The sequence below is a fragment of the Scedosporium apiospermum genome, assembly GCF_000732125.1.
Source record: "Scedosporium apiospermum strain IHEM 14462 chromosome Unknown SEQ_SAPIO_0154, whole genome shotgun sequence".
Taxonomy (NCBI): Eukaryota; Fungi; Ascomycota; class Sordariomycetes; order Microascales; family Microascaceae; genus Scedosporium; species Scedosporium apiospermum.
The window spans coordinates 902,101-926,570 of NW_015971855.1; the positions used below are offsets into that span (position 1 = coordinate 902,101).

A 24,470-nucleotide genomic window follows, 5' to 3' on the forward strand; every position below is an offset into this window, starting at 1 on the left:
GAATGGGAGACGAGCTTTGGTGAGGTTGGAATCCGTTAAGCCCCCGCGTGGTTAAGAGGGGTGTGTGTAGGTTTTTCGCGGAACCTTGTTTTTGTTTCTGTCACCTTATGAACGAATTACGAGGCTAGTTTACGGACGGGCGTCTCGGAACATTGGGGTAAAGAGGGAGGGTGGGGATCTTTCCATCTTGAACGTAATGGGCAAGTATGCCACGGGTTTCCTTGGCCACTGAGATAGGCTTCTTTTTTTTTTTTTCTCTATCTGTCTGTGTGTATATGTCTTTATACGGGGAAGAGCGGCTATGGCATTTTGAGATCTCATGAAAAGAAGAATTGACGAATCATATGATGCTGTTTTACCACTTGATGCTCGGCATGTGGGAGGCGAGAACGGATAAGTTTGGCGTAGTTAAAACAGAGCGTGGGGTGTTGAGACAAGCGACATTCATCGGACGGATTTCCTGTGCAAGAGTGAGCGAACTCGAGGTCAGTCTGATGGCAACCTCGAACAGTCTTTCCGAGCCTACTTGAAGCGTTGATGCACGCGGCTCTGGCGGCCGATATACCGGCGTCCGGCGCAGCCATCTACATATCTCCTCTATGTTTAAACCTACTCGAAGCCGAAAACGATGGCGCAATGTTTTGGGGTTCTAAAGATTTGTTCGATGAAAGGTACAGGCTACGCAGGTGGCCAAGTAAAGTAAAAAGAGAGGCATTATCAACACCGAGCCGATTCGGTCATTTGCTAGATCGAGCACGAAATATATCACTCTCACAATCCTTCGTATTTCTGTTTTCCAAGATCTGTCTACCGAGAAAGGGCGGCTGGGCAATAGTCGGGCCGTCCGTGTTTAACTTGGTTGTCCTTGGTCCGCTGAGAGCCAAGCAAGGTTCAGTTCCGCTGGTTCACGAGTTCGAGGCTACCAGAGAGGACAGGAGAGAGAAGCTTGTTTGTATCCCCATATCTCTTGGCATCCATCTATAGCTTAAGAGCTATAGCTATACTTCGGGTTATAAGACGGGACGGGAGCTTTTTGCCCTTTCCGATATTAACAAGGTTAAATGGGTGAGATGGGAGAGGTATATCAGTCCGTCTTATGACGAGGGACTCTTCCAAGGCTTTTCGATGGCTCATAGAACCAATCGATTCATGAGATGCTCCTTCTCCCCGCCCCGGCATGTTCCATTGCCTCTTCCCGCATCTCTACACTTCGACTCAGCACATGAAATGACGTCGAACTAAGTCCAAGTGTACTGATGCTGGGAAAAGACGTGCTTCGGACGGTCTCTTCACAGCCAGCGTCTTTGTGCCGGGTCCGTAGACGGCAATCTTGCCGGGATTCCGCCATCGGCGGAGGTACGATTTAGTTTTAATGTTTCTAACTCCCGAAGGCATGAGAAAACCTAAGATAGGCCCTGCAGCTCAAATAGACTCCTTCGGAGGGCCCTGTTGTTCGTTCGTTCCGCGTACACCTGATCTGTCCTTCCTCTCGACTTGTTACACGCCCACTGAGCCAAGTCTAGATATATCCGTATTCAATAATAAGTTTTTTTCTCTTCTTCTTTTTGTTAACTAAAAAACAGGGCATATAAGTTTGAATAGTTCCAGGGCACAGGCTCCTTTCCTCGTACACCATTGACGCTCCAGAGATAGGCAGAAGCAGAGACACAGATAGCCGAACTTCTTTAAGGCCAAGACACGACTTTCGCTTCGCCAGTCCTGTTTCTCCATGTCCCTCTCTTGCCGAGATCCCATCTAATATTGTCACTTTGTTTCGCGCCTTCTCTTCTTTAATTGCAAATATTGTGATTGCAGCGCCGGGATTCTCAGCAGCGATGATCGTTTACCAATACAAGTACACCGGGTCTGTGATGCCACTAACTGGTCGACGAAGTGAGGCTGCGCCAGACCAAGTCTGGAGCTTCAACTTGCTTGCTTTATTCTAGGGTTTAATACGAGTACGAAATACCCAATAAATCTTCATGTCCTTCGTACTTCGAAGTACTTCTTCTGCTCTCTGTTTATTAGTTCGTCGTTGGTGTTCAAGCGGCATGAACGAAGTACGAAATACGACGACGTCGTCTTTAGCTTTATTAGGTCCCTGCAGAGTTTAAAAGCCGGAATTCCTCTCCTTGTTGATCTCCATCAAAGCACGCTCCGTCCTTATCGAATAAGAGGTGGCAGTGTTTCCCAGCGTTTCCCATTCGACATATGGGGATGGAAAACACAAGGGAGAATAAAAAGCAATGGACTCGGTGAAGAAAGGAGATTATGATATTACCCTCCAGCTCCAAGTCGCTAGATTGATGGCCCTCATCATAGGTGCCAAAACGACGAAGCAATATTGCCGTATTATCACCTGCTTCTTTGTTCCTCCTTCTTGACCTTCCAAATTCAATTTTTTCTTCTTTTTTTCCCATGAAGGAGTATAAGAAGGCGGGGGGAATCCTAGTCTCGTCCAATTGTCCAATTATCTCGCCGCAGACCACGTCCTTCCAAGAGAAATCGATGCCATTGATGCGTTGGCTAGTTTCTCCATTGACGAGCACACCTCCATTTCTAGCCTACCACATCCAGCCAAGTTGGCAGTGACGTGTAGGAGGTCGACATGGGCGCACGTTACCCATGCCCTACAGGGCCATGGCCTACCTGTGTGCACACTCTCTCCGTCTCTCAAAATTTTCCTCTTTTTTTCGGCTTCCCCTCTCCCCATTGATGCCTGGCGTTCCAGGATTGCTTGCCGCTGGTGATGCAGCGATGGGGGGCTAAAGCGCTTGGCAGCTGAGGCTGATGCCCAGACACAGTGCTTCGTACTTCGTAGAGTGCTTGGAATACCCAGATTAAACGAAATGCCCCGTCCATTGATCTTCAGGTACTTCACGCCCCCTTGATAGTGTAATTGTATTAAAATATTTTAACATGGAGTTGGCTCTAATCTCCTGCATATCCCTCATGAGCCGAGAATGCAATCGACAACAGCAGAGCGCGGCCATCTCTGTGACGGGTCGGATTTAAGTCGGTCTGGAAACTCAGGCTGGAGGACGCTCACTACGTTGGAGCAGAAGTTATCCCACCTCTTCTTCGCAACCAGTCGACAAGCGATACCAAAAAACCACGGATTGGTTCATTGATGGGGTTGACGACAGGTTTAATGATGAAGAAAAGAGCATACCCCATAATAGGACGCACCCCGACTTCGTATCAAGGTTATCTTGCTGAAGCATCTCGATGGGTTATTAGCGCCATCGAGGGGAAATGGTAGCACCAACGCCAAGGCGTAGATGGCGGCAAGTGGCGTTCAGCCCCTTCCGGGGAGGCGTTGTTGACTTGTTGTGATATGCGAGGGCGAAGATGAGGATGGACAGCACCCGCAGGGGAAAATGTTATCGGAGCCACCAAACGGACTCTTCTCCGGAAGACCTGCTTTCATGAGCAGGAAAAGAACCCCCGAGTAAATTGCCGTCTGGCTCGACGACGTCTGCGGCCTGGCTGGACATGCCTATTTGCACAAGATCAATTGATATCAATATTGTTGTTGCTACTTCGTAGATTCCACAGAGTCTCTTTCGAAGCTCGGCAGCTTCGGGGTCTTCAAAAGTTCGTCTGGGTCCGATTCTACGTGGCTGACAAGACATGGAGAGACATAATGTTGGAAGTCCACCATTGATAAATTGGATAGACTTGAGATGGCTTGAAGATGGAGCATCGGGCGAAGGCCGATGAAAAGAATAGTGTCCTGGTGATCATTGCTTTTTACAATCACTGAGATGGGCCGAGTCTGGTCTGCGCCGAACAGTAGCACCGTTTCCCGTCTCTATCTAATCTCTTCCCAAGCCTACGGAATATGAAGCAAGCTCTAGAGCCCCGAAAACTTACCCAGTTCGTTCCACGAGGCCCGAGGAACACACAATATGCATTTTATCTGGTTCTCAGGCAATCGCACAAGGCTGTACCTCGTACAGAGTTTTCCATGTACTCTAGGCTCTAGGCTCCTGTTGCCGATTACGAAGTAAAGAATAGTTACACAGTTTTCGCGGGACCCTTAAGCTCGGAATCGCAGACGTTGAATGGTCGAATGGTCGAATACGATTATACGATTGTGCTCCGAATCTACTTCGTACCGAGTTCGATTAGACAGTGGATCGAGATGCAACGAAGCGCAGCATGTTCAACATTGAGAATTCCTGGGTCTTACCTTCATCGGCTGTGCTCACTACATCTGCATGGTATATCAGTGTTTATCAATGTTTCGGAACCAAATTGATTGATATCACGTTTAGATCGAGCAAGGCGGGTATTTTCTTTTCTTTGGTCTTGTTGGTAGGAGGCCGCCTTGTACTGGTACTTCTAAGTTAGCCGCAACACGACCAAGTCAGTAAGAAACTTGACTCGGGAACCCTCATCAATCAATTTGGGCGCCGACTTTGGTAGGAAATTGATGGGTGGAGAGTCTAGGACACAGTTGAGGGATGAGGGACGAAGACCCAGCAAGAGTGTGTGAGCAATTGAGTGCTTACTGCTTAGTGCTGAGGTACCATCAATGCAGACAGCCTCAGGAACAGGAACTGAGCCAGGAACATGAACCTTAGGGAAGAGCAACGGCATCAACTAACAGGAACAAGAACAGGAACGGGAACAGGGAACGCCAAAAGTTAAGTTTAATAGCGCGCATGGAGATCAATTGATAACCTTAGCAATTCATGATCAAGCATTTGGATCCAGCGCCTAAATGCTAGCGGCCCGAAGTTGATACTTCCACTCCTACGAAGTACTATTTCCTCCTCTTCACTATTTCCCGACCAACATTACCCCGTTTGTTTGTCCTTGGTCCTTCGTACTTCGTAAGCAGCTGAAAAAAAAGAGGGGGAGAGAGGATCGATCGAATCGACGGATCTTGCGTTCGTTCCTGACTGGCGTAGCATCAACTGCGTCATCATCCAAGAATTTTTTGTTCCTTTGCAGTGGCTGTGCAGCTCCCCCCTTACCTTCATTACGCCTCGGGAACGAACCGCTGTACGACTCCCGCTTCGTCGACCAGGCACGATCCGATAGCACTCGCGACAGAGGACAGTATCTTCGGGACCGCGTTGAAATGTAACGGGAGGCTGACATGACTTCCATATCAAGATCCTTCGTTGCCCGCACATCTCGTATTACAGGCTGGACAATGGAGTCCGCAAGGTCGGGAAAGAGCATTTGTCATACTCGTACCTGTGTACTTCATACACTACGCAGTAATACTCGACTCGACTCGATTTTGCTTGCATGTTTGTTTACTTCCTGATCCGATATTGAGGCGGAGAGATGTAACATAAAAATAGGGCCACAATCAATGTACTTCGTAGGACATACATCGTAGCATTTCTTTCTGGACGGACGGTTCGATAGGATCATCGGAATAATAGTTTATTAGAGTAATCTGGCAACCTGCACCATGGGTTCATCAGGGAGATGGGAAAGGCCCAATGGGATGGACGAGACCGAACGACTCCAGATTAAAATATCCAGCCAAGAGGCAACGAGCGACAAAAACCAAACATCCACTCCGTTCCGATTTGCAGCGCCTCAATCTGTCAATCATTTCAGAGGACGAAACTGTCTAACGTATTCTCCCTTATCCTCCTCTGTTTCTCTTTCTGAGCACCAGAGCACAGTTGCCGCGGCTGGAGAGCGCAGCAGCTCGCTTGCGCCATCGGGCATCTCTGGCTGTGATGGGTGATGGGTAGGTGCGTCAATGATCTCTCAACTCAATTATCGTGGGATCCCATGTTCTTTTGTGGCTGTCACACTCTCTCTCACACACACACACACACACACACACACGGCTTGTATCAGACGGTCCGAAACCGAAGCTGTTCCGGTACAACCCCTTTATGACACGAGGTGTGTCTCTCTATCTCCAACATTCCATCCATCCCACCCGCCTTTGTGTACATCGATCTGTCTTTCCTCTTCTTAGAAGCGACGAATCTTTTGCTTCGCACATTGTGTTAAAAGGTCCAGGCCCCCAATCTCACGTGCAGGGACGACCACGTTTCGGTGTGGCTTGCTTCATATAGATCTGCACGATATCGCTAGTGCTTCGAAACCCCAGTTCACTGGATTTGCTGGATTTTTCTAGAGCGTCCGGTTCAAGCCTTTAGGGAGGGGAAGAATTCACATCGACTCAACTGCTCCACACGTATTCGCCGAATGAGTCGGTCAGCAAGCAGGAGCGGGATCTGAGATTACCAGACCGCGCTTCTCGTGGGCGTTGAAAAAGCAACCCCAATCAGAGACCGACAGGCTACTAAACCACGACAAAGCAGAACCCGGGATTACGTTCTGGTTATTAATAGGTACCTCGGTCCACTGGAAGGATTTGTTCAACACTACCTTTATCCTGCCTTGATAATTACAAGCCAGGGCACTGCGCTAGTTTACACCACAGAGGAACGAAGCATCTTGGCACTCTCCAGCGCCAGCCTGTTCGTTCAATCATGGTGAGGTTCGTAAACTAATCGACAAGGAACTTGTGGAGTGCTGGCATTGGGGATGCCAAGATCAACTCCATCTCCCCCACAACAGTGTTGGATTATTATGGTTTGGCCTGGCTTCCTTCAGCCAAATTTTATCGAAACCGGAGAGGCCGCGTGGATATCAGCGGACACTTGCTCCTTTTTCGCACTAGTGATGCTTGTCTGGGGCGGTACTCTTTCCCGGGTCTTAGAGTCTGAAGAGGCGCAGCAGGAACAAGTGGGTTGGGTTTAAATACCCACTGCGAGTATTCAATTTGTTGCCCTAATTCAATTCATCGTTATTCACCCTCTCTCAGACGCGATCACCATAGTAGTGTACGCTGCCTCGTACATTACCGTCCGATGATGGGGTCTTCGGGGCTCTAGGCTCTAATTAGCCCCAATATGCGTAAAGTGCACACATGAACATTGATTTGCAGGAAGTGGCGGCGCTCCCGTGTCGTCAGGCAGGGGGGCAACTCTGCCACGGATTTGACCAGCGGGAATTTCGTGGAAGGACCGGGTAGCCGATGGCTCGGCCAAGGCATCTAGATGTTCATTGGAGAGAAGCTCTCATCCCGTCGCGAGGATGCGAGCGGGCAATATCCCGGTCAGATATTAGAGCTGGCTGCAGCACAGTTACGAAGTAGTACTTGCATTTATTATTTTTTAACCTGGATACGAGCCCTCGCCTTGCGAAAAGTATATTGCCTGGCGCCACGACAATTACCGGTCCTGAGAGTGCACAGCATTTGGTGAGAACTCTCAGGTTACCTCCTCTGTGGATGGGAGAGGATGGGACGGACCTAACACGGCCAACACCCGGCCTTCGTCTGCATCCAGCGTCGTTTTTTTTTATCAGCACTGCCTCACTCATAGAAAAACTGGGGGTGAAGAAACGCGTCTTCACTCATCAGAAGCGTTGGGAGCAAGAGGTACGACAGACGCTAGTGCACACTACACTCCACCACACTACTCGGTAGTCAACTGTCCAGATCGACAGCCAGGGAAAAAATAGCCAGAAAACGGCATCTTATTCGATGATATGATGGCAGTCGATTGGGTGGAAGGGCAGGGTAGAGAGCCGTTAAAAGTGGCGGACCAAGCAGGACAGGACGCTTTCTCGTCGTGGGGACTTACCCACTGTGCGTGCTCCTTGTCCCTTTCCAACACTTCGTCTCCTCGTCTTTTTCGGAACGTTCGGTATGGCGCTTGATTGCTGAAAAGGGAATGAAATCGGCCAGTTTACTAACGCGTTACCTTCAATACGAGAGAGTTCAATGGTTCTCAAAACCAGGAACGGCTAGTCATTTTCTAATGTTCGCCTCAAGGCGAGGATGGCCCGTTGGAGTTGAAACTGCAATATAATCAATCATAAAGTTTACATCCAAGGTCCGAATATAAAGGCAACGATGCAAGCACAGCAATATGCACTCTTCTGACCCATCTGGTGACTCGACATAGGCAGGCACCAGAGCTTTCCCATTGCATGATGCAAGAGTAAATTGTTGTTGGGCATCTTTGGTCCTGGGGGGAATACTTAGAGATGATGCTGCATCTCTATCAACCTCACGCACATCCACACGCTCTCGCTCTATCCCTCTCCCAATGCTGCTTCATAACGCCCGATGCAAGGGCTAGAGGATGATATTCGAGAGAAGAGTATTAATTGTGAACTCCGTATCCCTAGTAGACGCCCGCCAAAATGGAACGTCAGCAGCCAGCATCTTTCTTGCCACAAGAAGAGGATGACATCGACCCAATGTCGTATTGAGAGAGCAACATCTGAGCTTGATCCAGACTGTGTCCCACATTTGGTGTACACGTATTACACGTATTCTGCTTGGTAGTATTTCACTTTATCATCCTCGGGAGAGGATTGGACTCGGGAATACTGTGGTACTCGGTCAAGTAGTCGCCGCGCCGGTTTCTTGGATGTCCTTGGATGTCCTGGGTAGTTTCCTGATCTTGATTTGCATTCCTGGCATTCCCAGTCTTGCTGTACATTTTATTTGTACCTGATCTTTCTTTCTCTCGCTCTCTCCCATCTGGATCTTCCCTATCCTCCATCTTCCTTCTCGCATCTCCGACACCTTTGTCCTCCGCAAACCCCCGCCCCGGAGACAAAAAGTCCATCCGAAAACTAGGGGCAATTCGGGCAGTTATCTCGGTCCTTTAGATACGATTTGTCCTTCCTCGAAGTCCGAGTCCGATCGTTTTTCCTTTATTCCGGCTTCTTTGAGACCGTTGTTCGATTTCTATACGTCCAGATTCGTTCGCCTGTTGGCTATTTTCGACGACAAGTGACTGACCGACCGACCGACCGGGTCGCCGACCGTGACACCAGGATCAAGTCTGAGATTCCGCGCGGCGCCACTGTCTCCCACGTTTTTTCTCCAAGCTTCTTGCTTCTCTTCTGCAAGTCCGCAACGTCATCATCGCGTGCGCTGTACTTCGAAGTACGTGCGTTTCTTTGGCTACGCGAAAGAGGCGTCTTCGGAAATCAACGATCGAAACCCCCTGTATCGAATTTCCGAGCTGCTTTTTACATCCATGACAGGCCAAGGAAGCCAAGGAACATAATCGGGGCAGGAGCAAGCTATCAGGTAGGGAACAGGCCAGGGCCTGAATTTTATTTTTATTTTTTTCTCTGTTTCCTTCCCGTCTTGTCTTGCATGCCCTCGATTGGCTCCAGCGCTAGTGTGCACATTGCTGTACGAAGTAGACCTTGTCGCTCGATCAATTGCAGAGTGGTTATTGATCGGTTCCACCATGGCCTTGAGGCTAATTGAGAATCTCGCGATGGAGCACGTATCAACTGCCGCGCAGAGCTTTCAGTTTGGTCTCTCCTCTCCAGCGAGCTATTGCCCATCGGCTGACTGCACAATCGTCAACATATTGCCCTCTCTTCTTTCTGCTGGATCCGAGTCCATTATTGAGATTGTGCCAACCTCTTATCTCCCCTTCCCTCCCGTACACATTTCATCTGTACTTCGTACAGAGACAGTCTACGAAGTACCCTTCTTCCCGCCTGTACCGTAGTCCTGCAAAGGACGTACAGGTACACACACTTTGCATCCAGCGCAGGCAGAGAGTCTCGGCACGCCTTGGCACTGGAAGCTATCACTCAAGCGCTGCTTCCCTCTGTCTCGACCGTCATTCATTGATCAGGATGAGGTACAAAGCTGTTTCCAAGTACCCCTGCAACCAGTCCCCACCAGCTGCTAAAGCAAAGCCCCACTAGCAAGTTCTTGCTCTTGGAGTCCTTCAACTTGCCCTGCGCGACACAGGTACACAAGATTCACTTTCAACAGTTTAACTACATCAAATTGCTTTTGATTTGATGCTCTCTTCACTCCTCACATATCAATTGAAAGTACAGAGTACATCAGGGAAGCTGCCTAACACTTGTTATATGTACACTACTTATACACTAGCAGGCAACTCGATACCTATATTGTGACTCCAATCTCTGGGTATTCCTTCACTATCAGTGTTTTTCCTTTTCCTGCAGGGTACCTGCACCCTCTCTTGTACCAGTACCTTTCTCTCCTTTCATCTCAACTCTTCATTTGACACTCTCCTCACACCCGCCCTTCCGCCCACTCTCCTCTATCCTCATACTCTAGGTTCCCTCTATGGCTTGTTCAATCTGTTGGTTGGCCTCTTGTCTCTCATCTCGGTTCGCTCTGCCATAGTGCATTGCAGAGTGCTTCCCCCTAATACTATTACTCAGTAGTGCACTACTTTTTCCCTGTGGCGCCACTACCCCTTGTTGCTCAGGCACAGCAGCGTGGAGCCTCTCCCTTTTTCCCCACGAGAACTCTGCATCCCAGAGAGCAGGAACAGGAATCCTGAATAGATCCTTTTTCTCTTGGTTCTTTGTCATTCCTTTTTTGTCTCTTTTTTTTCTTCTTCTGCATTGGAGAACCCTTCGAACAACGTTGCGACTAAGATTACCCCCTTCATCAGCGTGTTGACTAGATTTAGCAAGATAGGCTTTCGTTTCTGTTGCCGCGTCCACGTTGGTTGGTTTCGCGACCCGTACCACTACCAACCAACAAAAAAAAAATCCCGTCCTCGTCAAATTCGCGTCCCGTTTTAGCCACGACGTCCGAGCCTTGATCTTCCTAAACCAAAGTTGCGCGACCCTTGTTTGGCGTTGTTCGTTTAGAAGAGAAAATCGTCTCTCTCTCGGCTTGACCTTTTAGTTCGGCCGCATTGCCTGGTCTGGTCCACGGCTTGGACCTGACTGACGCCACTCAATACCCGAATACCTAATCCGCCGTAGTCCAGCTTCTTCCCACACCCCCGTCATCCCGCGCATCGAAAATCGATTCCCGACGCTGGGCGCTGCATACACTACTTTCGTACCTACTGGCGTCCACTCCTCGACGACGCTCGCTTCATACCGCCTGTTCCCTGAGTGGGTTTTGGGGCTAGCCTCTCTTTTTTTTTGAAGCTGTGGTGCGTGTGCGCTGAGAGCTGGGTACATATTCTGGCTGCGCTAAGCCAAGCACGCAAATTCGCGCTCCAAGATCCTTGAATCTTGGGCTGTCCCATACGATTTTGACGGTGAGGACCCTTCTCCCTTATCTCCTTTCCTCCGTGAAGTACGGGCCTGGGCCTCCCATGGGAGTGGAACAGTCGGAAAATAGAGCACTCGGATTGAGTTGCGAAGTAAAGACGAAGAGAAAACCGAGAAAGCGGAAAAACCCAAGAGAGGGACAAGAGAGTAACGCAAATAGAGGGGTACAAAATTCTAATCTTGAGCTTCAAAGGTACTCTATCGTTATCGGATCAAATTCCAGGGACACCAAACTCTACTCCGGAGTTGCTCACCTAGCTTCGGCGAGACCCCCAGTGCTGAGTGTTCCAGCTGGACTCCCCCCAAGTTACGTGTTCCATCGTCTGGTACAAGGCTACAAAGCATTATTTTCGGCTGCCGCGAGGGACATCGCAGCAAAGATCCTCGCTACTTTCGTACTTCCTTGCGCTATCACTGCGCTGCGCCGGTGCTGCGCTTCGCTCGACTGCACTCGAAACCTTGATCCGACTAAACCTCATTTGGGTGTGCAATCATGTCACCCCCCCGACTAAAGATCTTGTCAGGTACGTTAATGGCCCATTTCTGCGCTATCCTCTGAGATTTGCTTCCTGTCCTGTGCCCTCGCCTATCGGTTCCTTGGTGATACCGCCACGGCTCCCCCGGAAGGCCTGAAATTTCAAAGTCTTCCTGATAATTGGGCCCGCCGACTCCCTCTGCTCCTTCCGCACTCCACTATTACCCACGCTACACGCCCCCCCCCCCTTCTTCCTTCTCCCTCTCTCTTTCCCCGTCGCCTTCTGCCTGTCCCTCATGCTTTCCCTCGCTCTTTTTGCGCACTCCCCACCACAGCTTCACTCCGTCATCAATGTCCATCCCCCATCTAATGTCCTAGCATCTGTACCGATTTCTTTTAAACCTCCACCCCTTCGTTTCGGGTATAGACTACTATTGCCAATATTGTCTTTTCCCTCTCCCCAATCCGCTTCCCATCTTCCGCTCGCTTTCAGTTCTTTCCTTTTAATTTTTTGATTTCTCCATTGTCCCGTCAATCGTTTACACAATATCGCACCTAACCCCGGCGCAGCTGGCGACAACATATGCGTCAACCTAGATCGGGCTCATCATGGCCGACGCAATGGACGACAATGAGCTAATGAGGGTTTGTTCAGTGGGAGGAAATCCAGTCTCGGCCTTCCTTTCCTGGCGTCTCCAGGCCACCAACGCTTGCGATGTCACTCTCGTGTGGAAAGCTGGATTCGAGCATGTCTCGCAATATGGCATTTCAATGAAGTAATACCATTCCCCTCCCCTTCTTCCCGCGGTTGTGGAAATCGTAAACTCCCTTTTTTTTTCCTTAGGAATATCTTCTAACCTAGACCCGTTTGACAGGTCCGCCATTTTTGGCAACGAGCGGTTTAAGCCCCGGCATGGTATGGTTCTCAACTTCTTTGGCAGCGCTGCGAGCCTTCGTCCCTCCCATCTCGACATCTCGAACTAACACGGCCTTTGCTTGCAGTTGTCCGTGTCCCCGAAGAAGCCGCGAGCACGAGTCAAGGCGCTTTCGACTATGTGATCCTTTGTATAAAAGCACTTCCCGACGTATACGACATTGCCGGCGTCATCGAATCCGTCGTTACACCTCAACACACCTGTATCCTAGTTAATACCACTCACGCCCTTGGAGTCGAGGCCACTCTCGAGGAACGTTTCCCCACTAATGTAGTATTATCTCTGGTCTCTGGCGCCGAGGTTGCGCAGCTTGGACAGAGCGAGTTCGAGCACCGAGGCTCCACCGAGATCTGGGTCGGCCCTGCGAACAAGAACGATCAGATTCCTCAATCGATACAAGAAGATATGGCACAGGCGTTAGCTATGACCTTAAGCACTGGCCAGGTCGACTGTAAAGTATCGCACAATATCCGCCAACAGCAATACGAAAGGCTCATTGGGTATGTTCATGGTCCACAAAACCAACGATTTTTTTTTTTTTGGAATGGCTGCGAAGCTTCCTTACTGACCACAACCTTGTTTCCGTTCTCAGTCCTATTACCTTCCATCCCATCAGCGTCATCTTCGAGACACCAAACCATGCCGCTTTGCTCGAAAAAGTCGGTGTTAAGGATTTAGTATCAGACGTTATGGACGAGTTGATTCTCTTAGCACAAGCCCAGAAATGCAACCTACCGGCTGATTTCAAGCAGAAGGCGATAGATGAGATGACCAAGGGCCCAAACCACGACAGTATCATGTGGCAGGACTATGTTGCGAGACGTCCTATGGAAGTCGAGACTTTCCTTGGTGCCCCCGTGAAGCTGGCCAAGGAATTGGGCATTTCGGTACCCCGCATCGAGACCCTTTATACCATCCTACATAACCTCAACATCGTTAACCGCCAACGCCCTCAGGGCCCTGCGGCGGGCCCTGTCTCCCCGAACCCCATTACCTCGCCGGTCCCCCGAGCCCCTTCTCAAAACGGATTCCGCCCCATGATGAACGGCATGCCCAACGGCAACGGACCTCGAGGTCGTCCGAGAAACCCCAATATGGGGCCGCCCATGCGAAGAGGCCCTCCGATATCTATGCCCGGTGGTCCCAACGGTTTCCGACCGTCCATGAATGGTGCTCCCAATGGCTACGGCGGCCCGCCCTCTCGAGCTGCTTCGCGAAGGGGTTCGATGGAAGGAGCGGACCTGGAGGACTTTTCCCACCTAGTGCTTTATGATGACATTCCAGAGGGAGGTCAGTCTGGATATGGCGGTGACCACTCAGATCTAGCTCTTCGTGAGAGGGAATTACAGCTGCGTCAGCGTGAGCTAGCACTTCGTGAGCAGGAGATGCGGATGAGGCGAGGCCCTCCTCCCCGCCGAGGCCCCGGACCCATGCGGAGCAGCGCGCAGATGTTCGACGACGACGATGACGACGACGACTACGTCGACCCCATGGCGGTGCCTGTTCAGCCCCTCGTCGATCCGGACAATTTCGACATGATGAGCGTCACCTCACGAAAGAACCGAAAAACGGCACCCACGGCCCGCGACATTCGGAAGAACCCAGAGATGGACAACGGACCTCCCTCTCGAGGCAGCAGGTTCCGACCAAGCTTCGGACGCAATCGGTCGAGCCAGATGTCCAGCATTCCCAGCGTGAATGATAACATCCTCGATGACCCTCTGATGGGATGCTCATCGAATCGATACGGCACCGTTGATCGCGGCGCGATACAGGCCGAGTCTCGCGCCAACTCTCTGACTGCGTCGAGGTTAGACGAGCTTCAGTACGGCCAAGGTCCGATGGGAGGTCCTATGGGTGGCCCCATGGGGATGAACGGTGGCTACCCCAGACGGACAAGCCAGTCCCCTAGCCATCCCTATAGCCCATCTATCAGGGGAATGAACGGCCGGCCCTCACCTCCGAACGGATACGGCGGCCGGCGAGGGTCCCCCCCGGAAGGAGTCCAACAACCCGTCCCTATGTATCCTCCCGGACAAGGGAATTCGGTAGCTCCGCAGCAGGTTGAACAGCATGCAGGGGTGAGCTCCCTTTATCCACCGCAGTCGAAGAACACGCGAAGTCTGACAGGTAGTGCGAGCGCTAGCGCGGGCAGTGGTGATTCCCAGCAATCACTAAGCAGTAGTAGCCACAGCAGTTTGAGCCAACGACCTCCAATTGGCGTACGCTAGTTGCGTAAAGTGCTAAGGCGAGAGCCACCCAAATTGCCGACAGACACGGGCACCGACATCCAGGAGACAGATGAAGCCAACGAGCCGTAACTCCACGATCGAACCGACAGCCCTGCCCAGCCGAATTCGTCCCCCACGCAGCCGATCAATGAATATCGACTCAGAGTACTAACACTCGCACCAAAGTTCCCGCCCGGCCTCTTCATCCTCTTACCTGTGACCACTCGCGACTTTCTCTCTTCTCCCGGATAAGCTCATTTCTCTCCTCGACTCGATTATTCTTTCTTCAAACTCTATCAAATTTTGAAGCGACTCTCCCTTTTTCTCTTGGGGAAATTCAACAAAAGCGTTCGGTTCCAGCTCTCGGGCCATCAGTTTGATTAGGCTACGACAACATAAATACGCACACATGCCACAGCGAATTCGCGGACACAGCACGATTTTTTCTTCAAATTTCGCCATCTCAAGCTTACGAACAGTACATAAGCATATATCATATTTCTCGGAAGTTTCCTTTTCACGGGTTTGCCAAACAAAGACGGCACATCACAGAAGCACTATGGTCCCCGGTAATTGCTGCATGAGGGGTGTGAATCCCTCCCTCCTTTGGAAAAACTTTTCTTGCTCCCCTTTTTTATTTCATTTTCTCCTTTGTCTCAACCTTTGCCCCTTAGCATATAATGAGCCATCCGCAATGGCTGGTGGTTTTGGACTTGGGTCTTCTTCTTTGTCGTTTTTATATTCCAGTTGGGTTTGGTTATTATAAGCGGATTTCCTGGTTGTGTTATCGTGTTTTGCTCCCCACACAGCGGGAAGAATGGACTGGATCATGAGGGAGGGCAGGACGGGAAGTATTGGGAAGACGCTTGGTGGAAAAGAAGCAGCCCCGGGATTCTATATCTCTTTTTGGGTATTGTTGTCGACCAAGGGGAGGCATGGCCTTGAAATAGAGATGCCGACCAATTTTGGCCAGGTATTCAGCGCATCATCAGTTCCGAGTTCCGAGCCCAGTGCCGCCTCCGCTCGCTCCGCCCGCCTTCTTCTCGCGCTCATTGAGCCAGCGGTGGTGACACCCTGGGAGGAATGGTCATGAAGACGACTACTTTTTCCCTAAGAGAAAATGGGCATATCTGATGGAATTCCCCGGCTTCTTCTCTCTGTAGCCTTGTATCTCCTTTCCACGCCTGTGCTCCCTCTTGGGGGCTTTCTTTTGTATCTCTCTCGACATGACAAATTAGGGAGGCATGGGTTTATTTTACTATTAGACAGTTGGGATGGAACCCACGAAAGTGAGACGGAACACACTCGTCCGATTCTCCTCTGCTTTGTTGATTCAGTTTACCCTCACTCTGATGTGTGGGTTTTGAGGGGAAAGACAAAAGGAGAAATACCCGAAAGGGGGAAATCATTAACTTAGATGATTAATTGCTATTACAGGAAGAGATCCGTCTCTAATCGGCGGTTACCTCTTTCTTTTTGACTCTGCTTTGCGTTTCTGCAAGTAGTTTTGTTTGTTGTCAGTGATGATTGTGTCTATGGGTAGACGATTCTCTGTAGCATTCTTTTCTGATGTGGTCAGGAGGTTTTGCTCTTCGACTATTTGATACAATCCGATGAGGCTTTGGCATTGGGGTGTGAATGTCAAGGCAGTGAGTGCAAGCAGGGTTGATTGCGCCAGGGGAAAATGAGGCACCCAAGACGTCCTGGCGTCCAGTCGATTCGCAAACAGGAGAGAGACGGGAGATGAGATCTGACGAGATGAAGGCCCGCTTCGTAGCGGCTCCGAGTCCGAAAGTGCAAGTTGCAAGTTCCAGTGTGGTTCTAGATCTCATCCAAGGGTCCCTAATCAGATCAATGTCTGGTCGTAAGCATTATGGTGTAGTTCTAGAGTACTTCGTTCACTGAAATTTTGCTGTGATACGACTCTCTAGCGCACAGACGGGAGGCGTCGAATCCGAACATGCCAGATCCATGGCAAGCTGAAAAATGATCGATCTGGTTGTTGGGTCGGGGCCGGAGTGGAAGGCGGGGAGAGGGGTGTGTGTGAATGGCGCAGGGCACAGAGGAGGGGAGGGTGGTGTGTGCATCGTGGTGTCGCATCAGAGATTTAGAGCGTTTTTGGCGGTCTTTTCCCTCTGTCTTTTTCTTCTTTTTATTTTCTCCTTTTTGGGGGTTTCTTTTTCACTTTTTTTTTCCTCTCTTGTTTGATTTTGTCCCTTTTCTTCAGAGTCTTGATTGATGATAGGAGTCGATCATGTTCAAGTTGATTGATTAATTAATTCCTTAAACATTGAACATTTGAAGTGACTCTTGACGCGTGAGGTCGGATTTTTTGGCCTGAGCGGACGGCCTTTAGTAGTGTGTCCCTGGCTGGCGAATTGGTAATGCTGCACCGTCCTTGTACCTGTACCTATACTTCGTACCTTCTTTCCAAACTCAATGTGGGGTCGAATCAACAATCAACATCAGCATCAACATCAACAGTGACCATCAGCCTTGGCCTCGTGTCTTAGTCTGATCCCTCGCAGTTTTTAGGCCGGAGGCTTGCAGACAATATGATTTGATACGGACAACGGCATCAATCTCTTTCGATAACTTTACTCGCCGTCACGAAACTACAAGAGTGGAATCTGTGTACCAGAAACAGCGGTGTTCTGCGCAGTACATCTTCCGCAACCAGGGTCGATAGACTTTGAGTCGTTGCGGCTGAGAACAGACGCAAATTAGACCGGGTCCTCGACATCGCTAGACACAGGAGAGAAAACCGGAGACCGATAGAGAGAGAGAGATGGCGGCCCGAGGCATGGCGGGGTCGACGACCCAGAATTTGGGGAACAGGACGTCGATGATGACGTCTGCCAGTGCTATGAAGGCGAGGCAGCTGGTATGTCGATCTCCTTTTCTACGCGCTGCTAGCTCTTTGTTTCGCGTATGACTTTGCTTTCACAACACCTCGAGGCTCAATCGCCTTTCCCCCATCTTTTTTTCTCTCTCCCTTTTCGTTAAGGAGGTGTGGGATAGAGAAAGAACAACAATAGGATAAACCGGAATACCAGACGGCCGACAGTTAGCTAACAAATCGTGTGGAATAGACACACCTCAACTCACAGCTTGCCCAGCTATCGGCTAACCTGGCAGATACCGAGAATCTGTTGCGCATGACGAGTGTGCAGGCCGAGGCCATGAGGGGATTGGGTAGTTGGCATGCCGGGCTGTACGTTTCTTCCAAAAATCTCCCTTTTTTTTTCTCTCTCTCTCTTTTACCCTTTCTACTTCGGAACGGATCCTATCTTGCCACTAGATAATAGCGTCTAACTAACCGGAATATGTAGGTTCATGGCCGCGAGCAAGGTGCTTGGTGAAGAGAGCGTGAGGGAGCAGGCAGACGGGTCCAAGTGACGCATTTCTGCTCACAGGAGTGGGATGGATGTGAGGCGACAACGGGCTAGAAGATGCCCTTACTATGGAACGGGTCTTGATGATGTCACGACAGATTTGAGTAATGTGGAGTGTATGGTCACTTGCTTTGCTTTTACTTTGGGAGATGATACCCTTTACGGAAACGAAGCAGAATATGAAACGTATTGTGAGGGTGCTACCAGGACGGCGGGCTGAATATCTACGAAGGAGGGGTACAGAAACTCCCTGGAATCACAATACAGAGAGGACACGGGCTTGATCCAAGGATTTCCCTCGTGTTGAGATCGTGATATCTAGCTAGACGTAGACTCGGAGACAATCGGCTCTTGGTTGTGAATTGCCCGGATGCTTTATCATCAAAGCAACCCCAAAGCCCCCCTTGTTACCACTCCTTCTGAGGAAGGCCCGCCCACCGCCACCTGTTTTACGGGGTCTTGGCTGATAAGGGACGCCTCGCCTTTCAGGAGCTGTCTCGAGGTTAAACTGACTAGGTAAGTTTCGTGGGCGTTGTTGAGGTGCTATCCTGCCCAAGAGTCAATCTCCTTCTTCTTTGTGGGGGAAGTTCCCATGTTGAGACCAAATCCCACAACCTAGCTAACCGCCTCCCATTCCCGAAGGAGGCGCCTCTTCGCTGAAACTGCTGGTTTCGCGTAGTTTTTGAGAGTGACGGTGTGAGGACGTGTAGCGAGTGAATGCCCTGCGCCCTATGCGCTAGATGTAAGGCCAGCCGAGGCGGGGAATCCAGGTGAGCTTCGCGCCAAGCACTTCGGCCGTAGCATATCGCTCCTCAAACACCCTTCAATAGTGGTCAGATGCCCTTGGGCCCGTAAGGCCTCGGGGAGGTGAAAAGAGGCCCCGCGGCGGATGAAATGGGGAATTCGACGGATCCAGTTTCGCTCAGAACATGGCAATTTTCGCTTCGAATGCCGCAAGGCTTCCGTCTCAACGAGGGCGGCGAGCAACTCCGTCACGCTTCCAGAAACGAACCAGGGCTAGATCCCCTCGGTCCTTCATTGGCTCGCTAGATCCCTCGCCGATAGATGCGCAGAAAATCAGACCATCCTGCTCATCCCACAGGGGCTGTCACAAGCATGTGATTCTCAAGTTGCGAATGGACTGAACAGAGGAATTTTGTCGCAGCTTCATCGGGCGGGAATGTTCTTTACAGCCTCGCCATCTCTTTTTTCTTCGTTATTCGCCAGCCGATTCACCTCCCGGAATGGGCGTCGTTGCTGTCTGGGCGCCGAAACCGGAAACCTTTTCTCGTGCCCACAGGTCCCGCATTTCAAGACGAGGATATCAGCCCAAGGCTTCTTGCCGTTCTTGCTCTTGTTCTCGACGACAGAAGTGCAGGATTGTCCCTCGACAAGGGCGGAGTCGCAAAACTTGCACACAGTCCGCTTTATCGAAGGATCAATTCGGATCTGCGTCTTGAGAGACACGGCCCTCAAATCCGAGAGAAGGCGACGCGCCATAATGCCGTTCACGCTGTCCTTGGATTTCCCTTTGTCCGAACTCGAGCTCTGTTTTTTGTTCTGTTCCTGACCTTGAGCCCCGGATTCCCCCATGCCTTGGTTAGCCCCCTCCAAGGATGACGACTCGAGTTGGGCGAGGAATGCGGCAGCCTGATAGAGGTAGGACATTCTCGAATAGATTGGCTTATTCTGGATGCGGACTGCTGGCTTATGCTTAGCCATTTTGAATCTCTGATGACTTTCCCCTATTCCGATTGAAGAATTTAAAGTCCAGAATGAGATGGACGAGAAAAGAACAATGAAGACAAAAGACTGAGAGGCTGTGAATCAATGACAGTGGTCGAATATCCGAGTCTCTGATTGGCCTCTTCACCTGAGTAAAACGAGGCGACATTTTTAAGCTCCTTCCTCTTCAATCCAGCCTTATCATCACGTGCTTTCCACACAAACAAACATTATTGGTCCGCTTAAACTTCGCGTCGTCCAGTCCATCAGTGTTTTGCTCCCAGAAACCAGAGCAATTGGCTTGTTGGTCTCTGCTGCTCCAGAACTTCGCCCCCTTCCCGTGCCTGCCTGTTGCTGAATCCTCCACTTCAGGTTCACAGCCTTAACCTCGATCAAAATCTTCTTCTTCCTCCCTTCTCCATCTCCCAACCTTATCTTCATTGAGTACATCCCTCAAATATCACAGACACTCTGCGCTCTACCCTCACAGGTTTTGAGCTACATTTACCTTCAATTCTCTCTCCAATTCTCGTCTCCATTTCTCCCCAACTTGGCGTCATCGCACACTTGCGCGGCCCCAAGACTCTCATCTCCTACCATAACAAACACCCTCTAATCCATCAGCATCCAAGGCGATAAACACCACAGCCATGTCTAACGAGGAAGATCTCATCGACTACTCCGACGAGGAGATCCAGACCACGGAGCCGACCACCGCGGCCGCCAACGGAAAGAAGGGCGACCTCGCCGCCGGCGGTAGTGTCGATAAGAAGGGCAGTTACGTCGGTATCCACTCGACCGGCTTCCGCGATTTCCTTTTGAAGCCAGAGCTTCTCCGCGCTATTGGCGACTGCGGATTCGAGCATCCCTCGGAGGGTTAGTCCTGCTAAATATCATGCCCTAAGTTTTTTTACCACCCCAAAAGCCCCCAAAGATCCTCCAGAAGCAAGAGTCCGTCCATCTCGCAAGCGAATCCGTTGTCTCTCTCTCTCTCCATCTCGACCATCACGCCTGGAATTCGTCTTTCTATCTTCTCTTCCCTTCACATACCTCGCTCCTGAGATGGAATCACGAGAGCGGCCTCGCGCCGCCCGCGGCTCAATCTCCTGGCACCACGGAAATGTACTGGGGCTATCATGGAGAAATACCATGGAAAAATCAGAAAGAACAAGAATGGAGGAGGGTCTCTTGTTTGTTTGGATGCGAAGTAAGGCCTATCACCATGGCTCCTTTTGGACATGGTTACAGCTGAACTCTCACGTCGCCACGGACTAGGCTGAGATGAGAGTCCCAACCCCGTGCCGCTCAAAAGGTGCTGAACATCAAGGAGCGCAAGCCCTGAATTCGCACCATTGCCTCGACATCGACGACCCTAGATCATGGACTCTGAGGCGCGATCTCTTGCCTTTTTGGCCTAAGGCGCCTGTACACTCGCCAGCCTTGCCGTTGTCGATGTCTGCGCGCCCGAGACGACCTCGGACGGATCTCTCCATCATCTATTCCCCCCTGCCCAAGTTTTGCTCTGGCTTTGCATAATCACCTCCGCCCTCTTTTGCTTGCATGCCTCATTCTACAGCTCGACCGGATAATGCTTCGCGATGATGGACGGACCTGGAAGACACACCACAGCCTGCAATCTCTTTGTCTATTCAAACTCATGGAAATGAATCTAACGTCCGATCGAACGTACAGTCCAGCAAACCTGTATTCCCCAGGCCCTCCTCGGAGGTGATATTATCTGCCAGGCCAAGTCCGGTCTCGGAAAGACTGCAGTCTTTGTCCTGACCACCCTTCAGCAAGTCGAGCCCGTTAATGGCGAGGTCTCCGTCCTCGTTATGTGCCACACTCGCGAGCTGGCTTTCCAGATTCGCAACGAGTACAACCGTTTCAGCAAGTATATGCCCGACATCAAGACTGGCGTGTTCTACGGTGGTACTCCAATCCAGAAGGATGTCGAGGTCATTAAGAACAAGGACACTTGCCCTCACATCATCGTCGGAACCCCTGGCCGTCTCAACGCCTTGGTTCGCGACAAGATTCTCCGCCTCGGAAGTGTTCGTATCTTTGTCCTTGATGAATGCGACAAGATGCTTGACCAAGTTGGTATGTTTTACTCACCCCTCACCTCCCCTCTCCAAGACCCCGTCAGATCCCCGTTCTAACATGGCACTCTTTTTCAGATATGCGACGTGATGTTCAGGACATCTTCCGTGCTACTCCCCAGCAGAAGCAGGTCATGATGTTCTCGGCCACCCTTTCTGAGGAAGTCAAGCCCATCTGCCGCAAGTTCATGCAGAACCCTACGGAGCATTACGTCGACGAGGACACCAAGCTCACCCTCCACGGTCTTCAGCAATACTATATCTCGCTCGAGGAACGTGAGAAGAACCGCAAGCTTAATGAGTTGTTGGATGAGCTCCAGTTCAACCAGGTCATCATCTTTGTCAAGAGCACGCTTCGTGCTACCGAGCTCGATAAGCTTTTGCGCGAATGCAATTTCCCCTCCATCTCGGTCCACTCTGGCGTCAGCCAAGAGGAACGGTAAGTTTCAACTCTTTCTCTAACATTTTCAGGGGAATTTGGACAATCAGTTTCTAACAAACTTATCCAGTATCCGCCGATACAAGGAGTTCAAAGAATTCAACAAGCGAATCTGCGTGGCCACTGACGTATTCGGACGAGGTATCGACATTGAACGCATCAACTTGGCTATCAACTACGATCTCCCAGCTGATGCCGATTCGTACCTCCACCGTGTCGGTCGTGCCGGTCGTTTCGGTACCAAGGGTCTTGCCATCTCTTTCGTTAGCAGCGACCAGGACAAGGAGGTACTCAAGTCGATCGAGAAGCGCTTCGAAGTTGCTCTTCCGTAAGTAGCCGCCACATCCTGTCTTAGATCCAATGAGATTTTTCGGTACTAACAATCCCTCCAGTGAGTTCCCCAAGGAAGGCATCGATGCCAGCACTTACATGGCGTCCTAAGCCGGTACAAGCTCGATCTATACGGGTTATGGATTTGTCCTGCTTCGGGCTTGCCCCGTCTTGAGTTCTTTATCAGACACGCTTAGAGGGACATTGGTTCTGTTTTCGAGGCAGCTACGATTGTATCGTTTGCCTTAGCGGAGGGGACCGTGCGGTGCCCTAAGGAACCAAGCTTCACCTCGGAGAGCGTGAGGACAGCCACGGTATGGCAGTGGTTTAACGGAGTGCGGTGTTTGTATTTTATTTACGATAGTTTGGACCCCAATGGGAAAAAAGGGTGGAGTCTGCGGTAGAAAAACAGACTCAACAAGAAACATAACCCGGTTTATTCACATCTTGGCATCCAAGGTTCGTCATTTTGTTATCGTGTGTGATTGTATGTAGCCGGCCCACCGGAAAACGAATCTGCCCGTCCGACGGTATCCCGCATGGAGAGTCCGATCATCCCGCATCTTCTGTTGATAACCATGCTTGGTGACACATTATCTCTATCAGCCCATGCGTGGCGGCGAGTGAGTGATCTTGACCTGTGTGTCCGAATATGTTGCATCTTCTCCTCAAAAGCACTGTCTGTCCAATATGAGTCCCCGTGGACCTGAGTAGAGAATTCGGCAGAAGTAGCGGCCGAGCCTGTTTAGAACGTCATGCCCACAATCCTCTCTTCGTGGAAGCGCTTACGAACAGGTTTAAAGAGTAGGCGTCTCTGCGGGCTTGGTCGAGTGACCGGGCAGGTAGCAAGGGCCCGACAAAATGCCCCCAAGAGTTCTATCCCAGCCCGTGGTGCTACTGATCGAGTTGGGGGACAACGAACTATATAAAGCATCCGGGCACATTTCCCCCTATCTCCTGGAGAAGCGGAACCGCTCTTATTAGAGTGAACCCCCTTGGGAGATACAATGCGGTGGCATTCTCAGCGACTCTTGCATGCTAGTCTCTCTGTGTGTCCCCTGAGCGATGTCAACCGTGGGGTTGGCGTCTGTTAGAAACCTTTGACCAGCGGCTTCGAAAATGAGTCGATGTGCCTTCCAGAGGATCTCTTTTTATACCCGAGCTCGAAAAGTCCGGCCTATGCTGCGTTTCCTTTCGAGGCTAGTTCGACAGATATCTACGCCGATATAAAGAGATACTCCTCTTGGAGACATCACTCTTTTCCTATTTTCCTGAGAGGGTATCGTTGGAGAAGACTTGGACTCTTTCTTAATCGTGATAGTAGGAAAGGCGTATGCTGATTTGGTATTTTCCGAGGACTAGTTTAGATATTTATATTAGGAATAGAGTCTGCAGATGCTTAAGGCACAGCGAAGGCGGTTCCAAAACTGAAAGTCTCTCGTTCACATCTAGTCTTAGGGTCGACCTCTCAGGTCTCCGTCTCCCGCGCATCCCAACCCCAGCCTACTAGTAATGAACTCTCTTGCTTTGGGTGGGAGTTGGAGATGATCTTCAACCTGGCGAGATCACATCGATTCACTACATGTCTTGTTGGACTCTGTAACATGAGATAGTTACCATGCTAGTGAACGGTCTGCGACTTTTTTTTTCCTTTGAAGGCTCAATTGCTTCATAGGTAGGGAGACTCTCGATTCTCGAGTGAGTTGGCAGTGAAAGAGGCCTTGAAGCTACTGGAATACTGATATATCTTTGC

General features: G+C 50.5%; 3 protein-coding genes and 1 pseudogene across 3 annotated transcripts; 3 read left to right on the top strand and 1 right to left on the bottom strand.

The window, feature by feature from the left end:
* Positions 1 to 12,169: 12,169 nt before the first annotated feature.
* SAPIO_CDS10020 (uncharacterized protein) lies at positions 12,170 to 14,726 on the top strand (the record flags this gene model as incomplete). Its single annotated transcript, XM_016783683.1, has 5 exons — positions 12,170 to 12,205; positions 12,260 to 12,336; positions 12,436 to 12,476; positions 12,563 to 12,995; positions 13,088 to 14,726. 5 exons carry the CDS (start codon positions 12,170 to 12,172, stop codon positions 14,724 to 14,726), a joined length of 2,226 nt encoding a protein of 741 aa, XP_016639129.1.
* A 2,803-nt stretch (positions 14,727 to 17,529) lies between these two features.
* Positions 17,530 to 18,125, top strand: SAPIO_CDS10021 (uncharacterized protein; the record flags this gene model as incomplete). The annotated part of the gene is made up of 3 exons (XM_016783684.1): positions 17,530 to 17,610; positions 17,819 to 17,940; positions 18,059 to 18,125. 3 exons carry the CDS (start codon positions 17,530 to 17,532, stop codon positions 18,123 to 18,125), a joined length of 270 nt encoding a protein of 89 aa, XP_016639130.1.
* Positions 18,126 to 19,288: 1,163 nt separating this feature from the next.
* SAPIO_CDS10022 lies at positions 19,289 to 19,843 on the bottom strand (annotated as a pseudogene; the record flags this gene model as incomplete).
* A 653-nt stretch (positions 19,844 to 20,496) lies between these two features.
* On the top strand, positions 20,497 to 22,828 carry SAPIO_CDS10023 (uncharacterized protein; the record flags this gene model as incomplete). The annotated part of the gene is made up of 5 exons (XM_016783685.1): positions 20,497 to 20,722; positions 21,539 to 21,949; positions 22,027 to 22,387; positions 22,458 to 22,715; positions 22,780 to 22,828. The coding sequence occupies 5 exons, from the start codon at positions 20,497 to 20,499 to the stop codon at positions 22,826 to 22,828; spliced, it is 1,305 nt and encodes a 434-aa protein (XP_016639131.1).
* Positions 22,829 to 24,470: the final 1,642 nt, after the last annotated feature.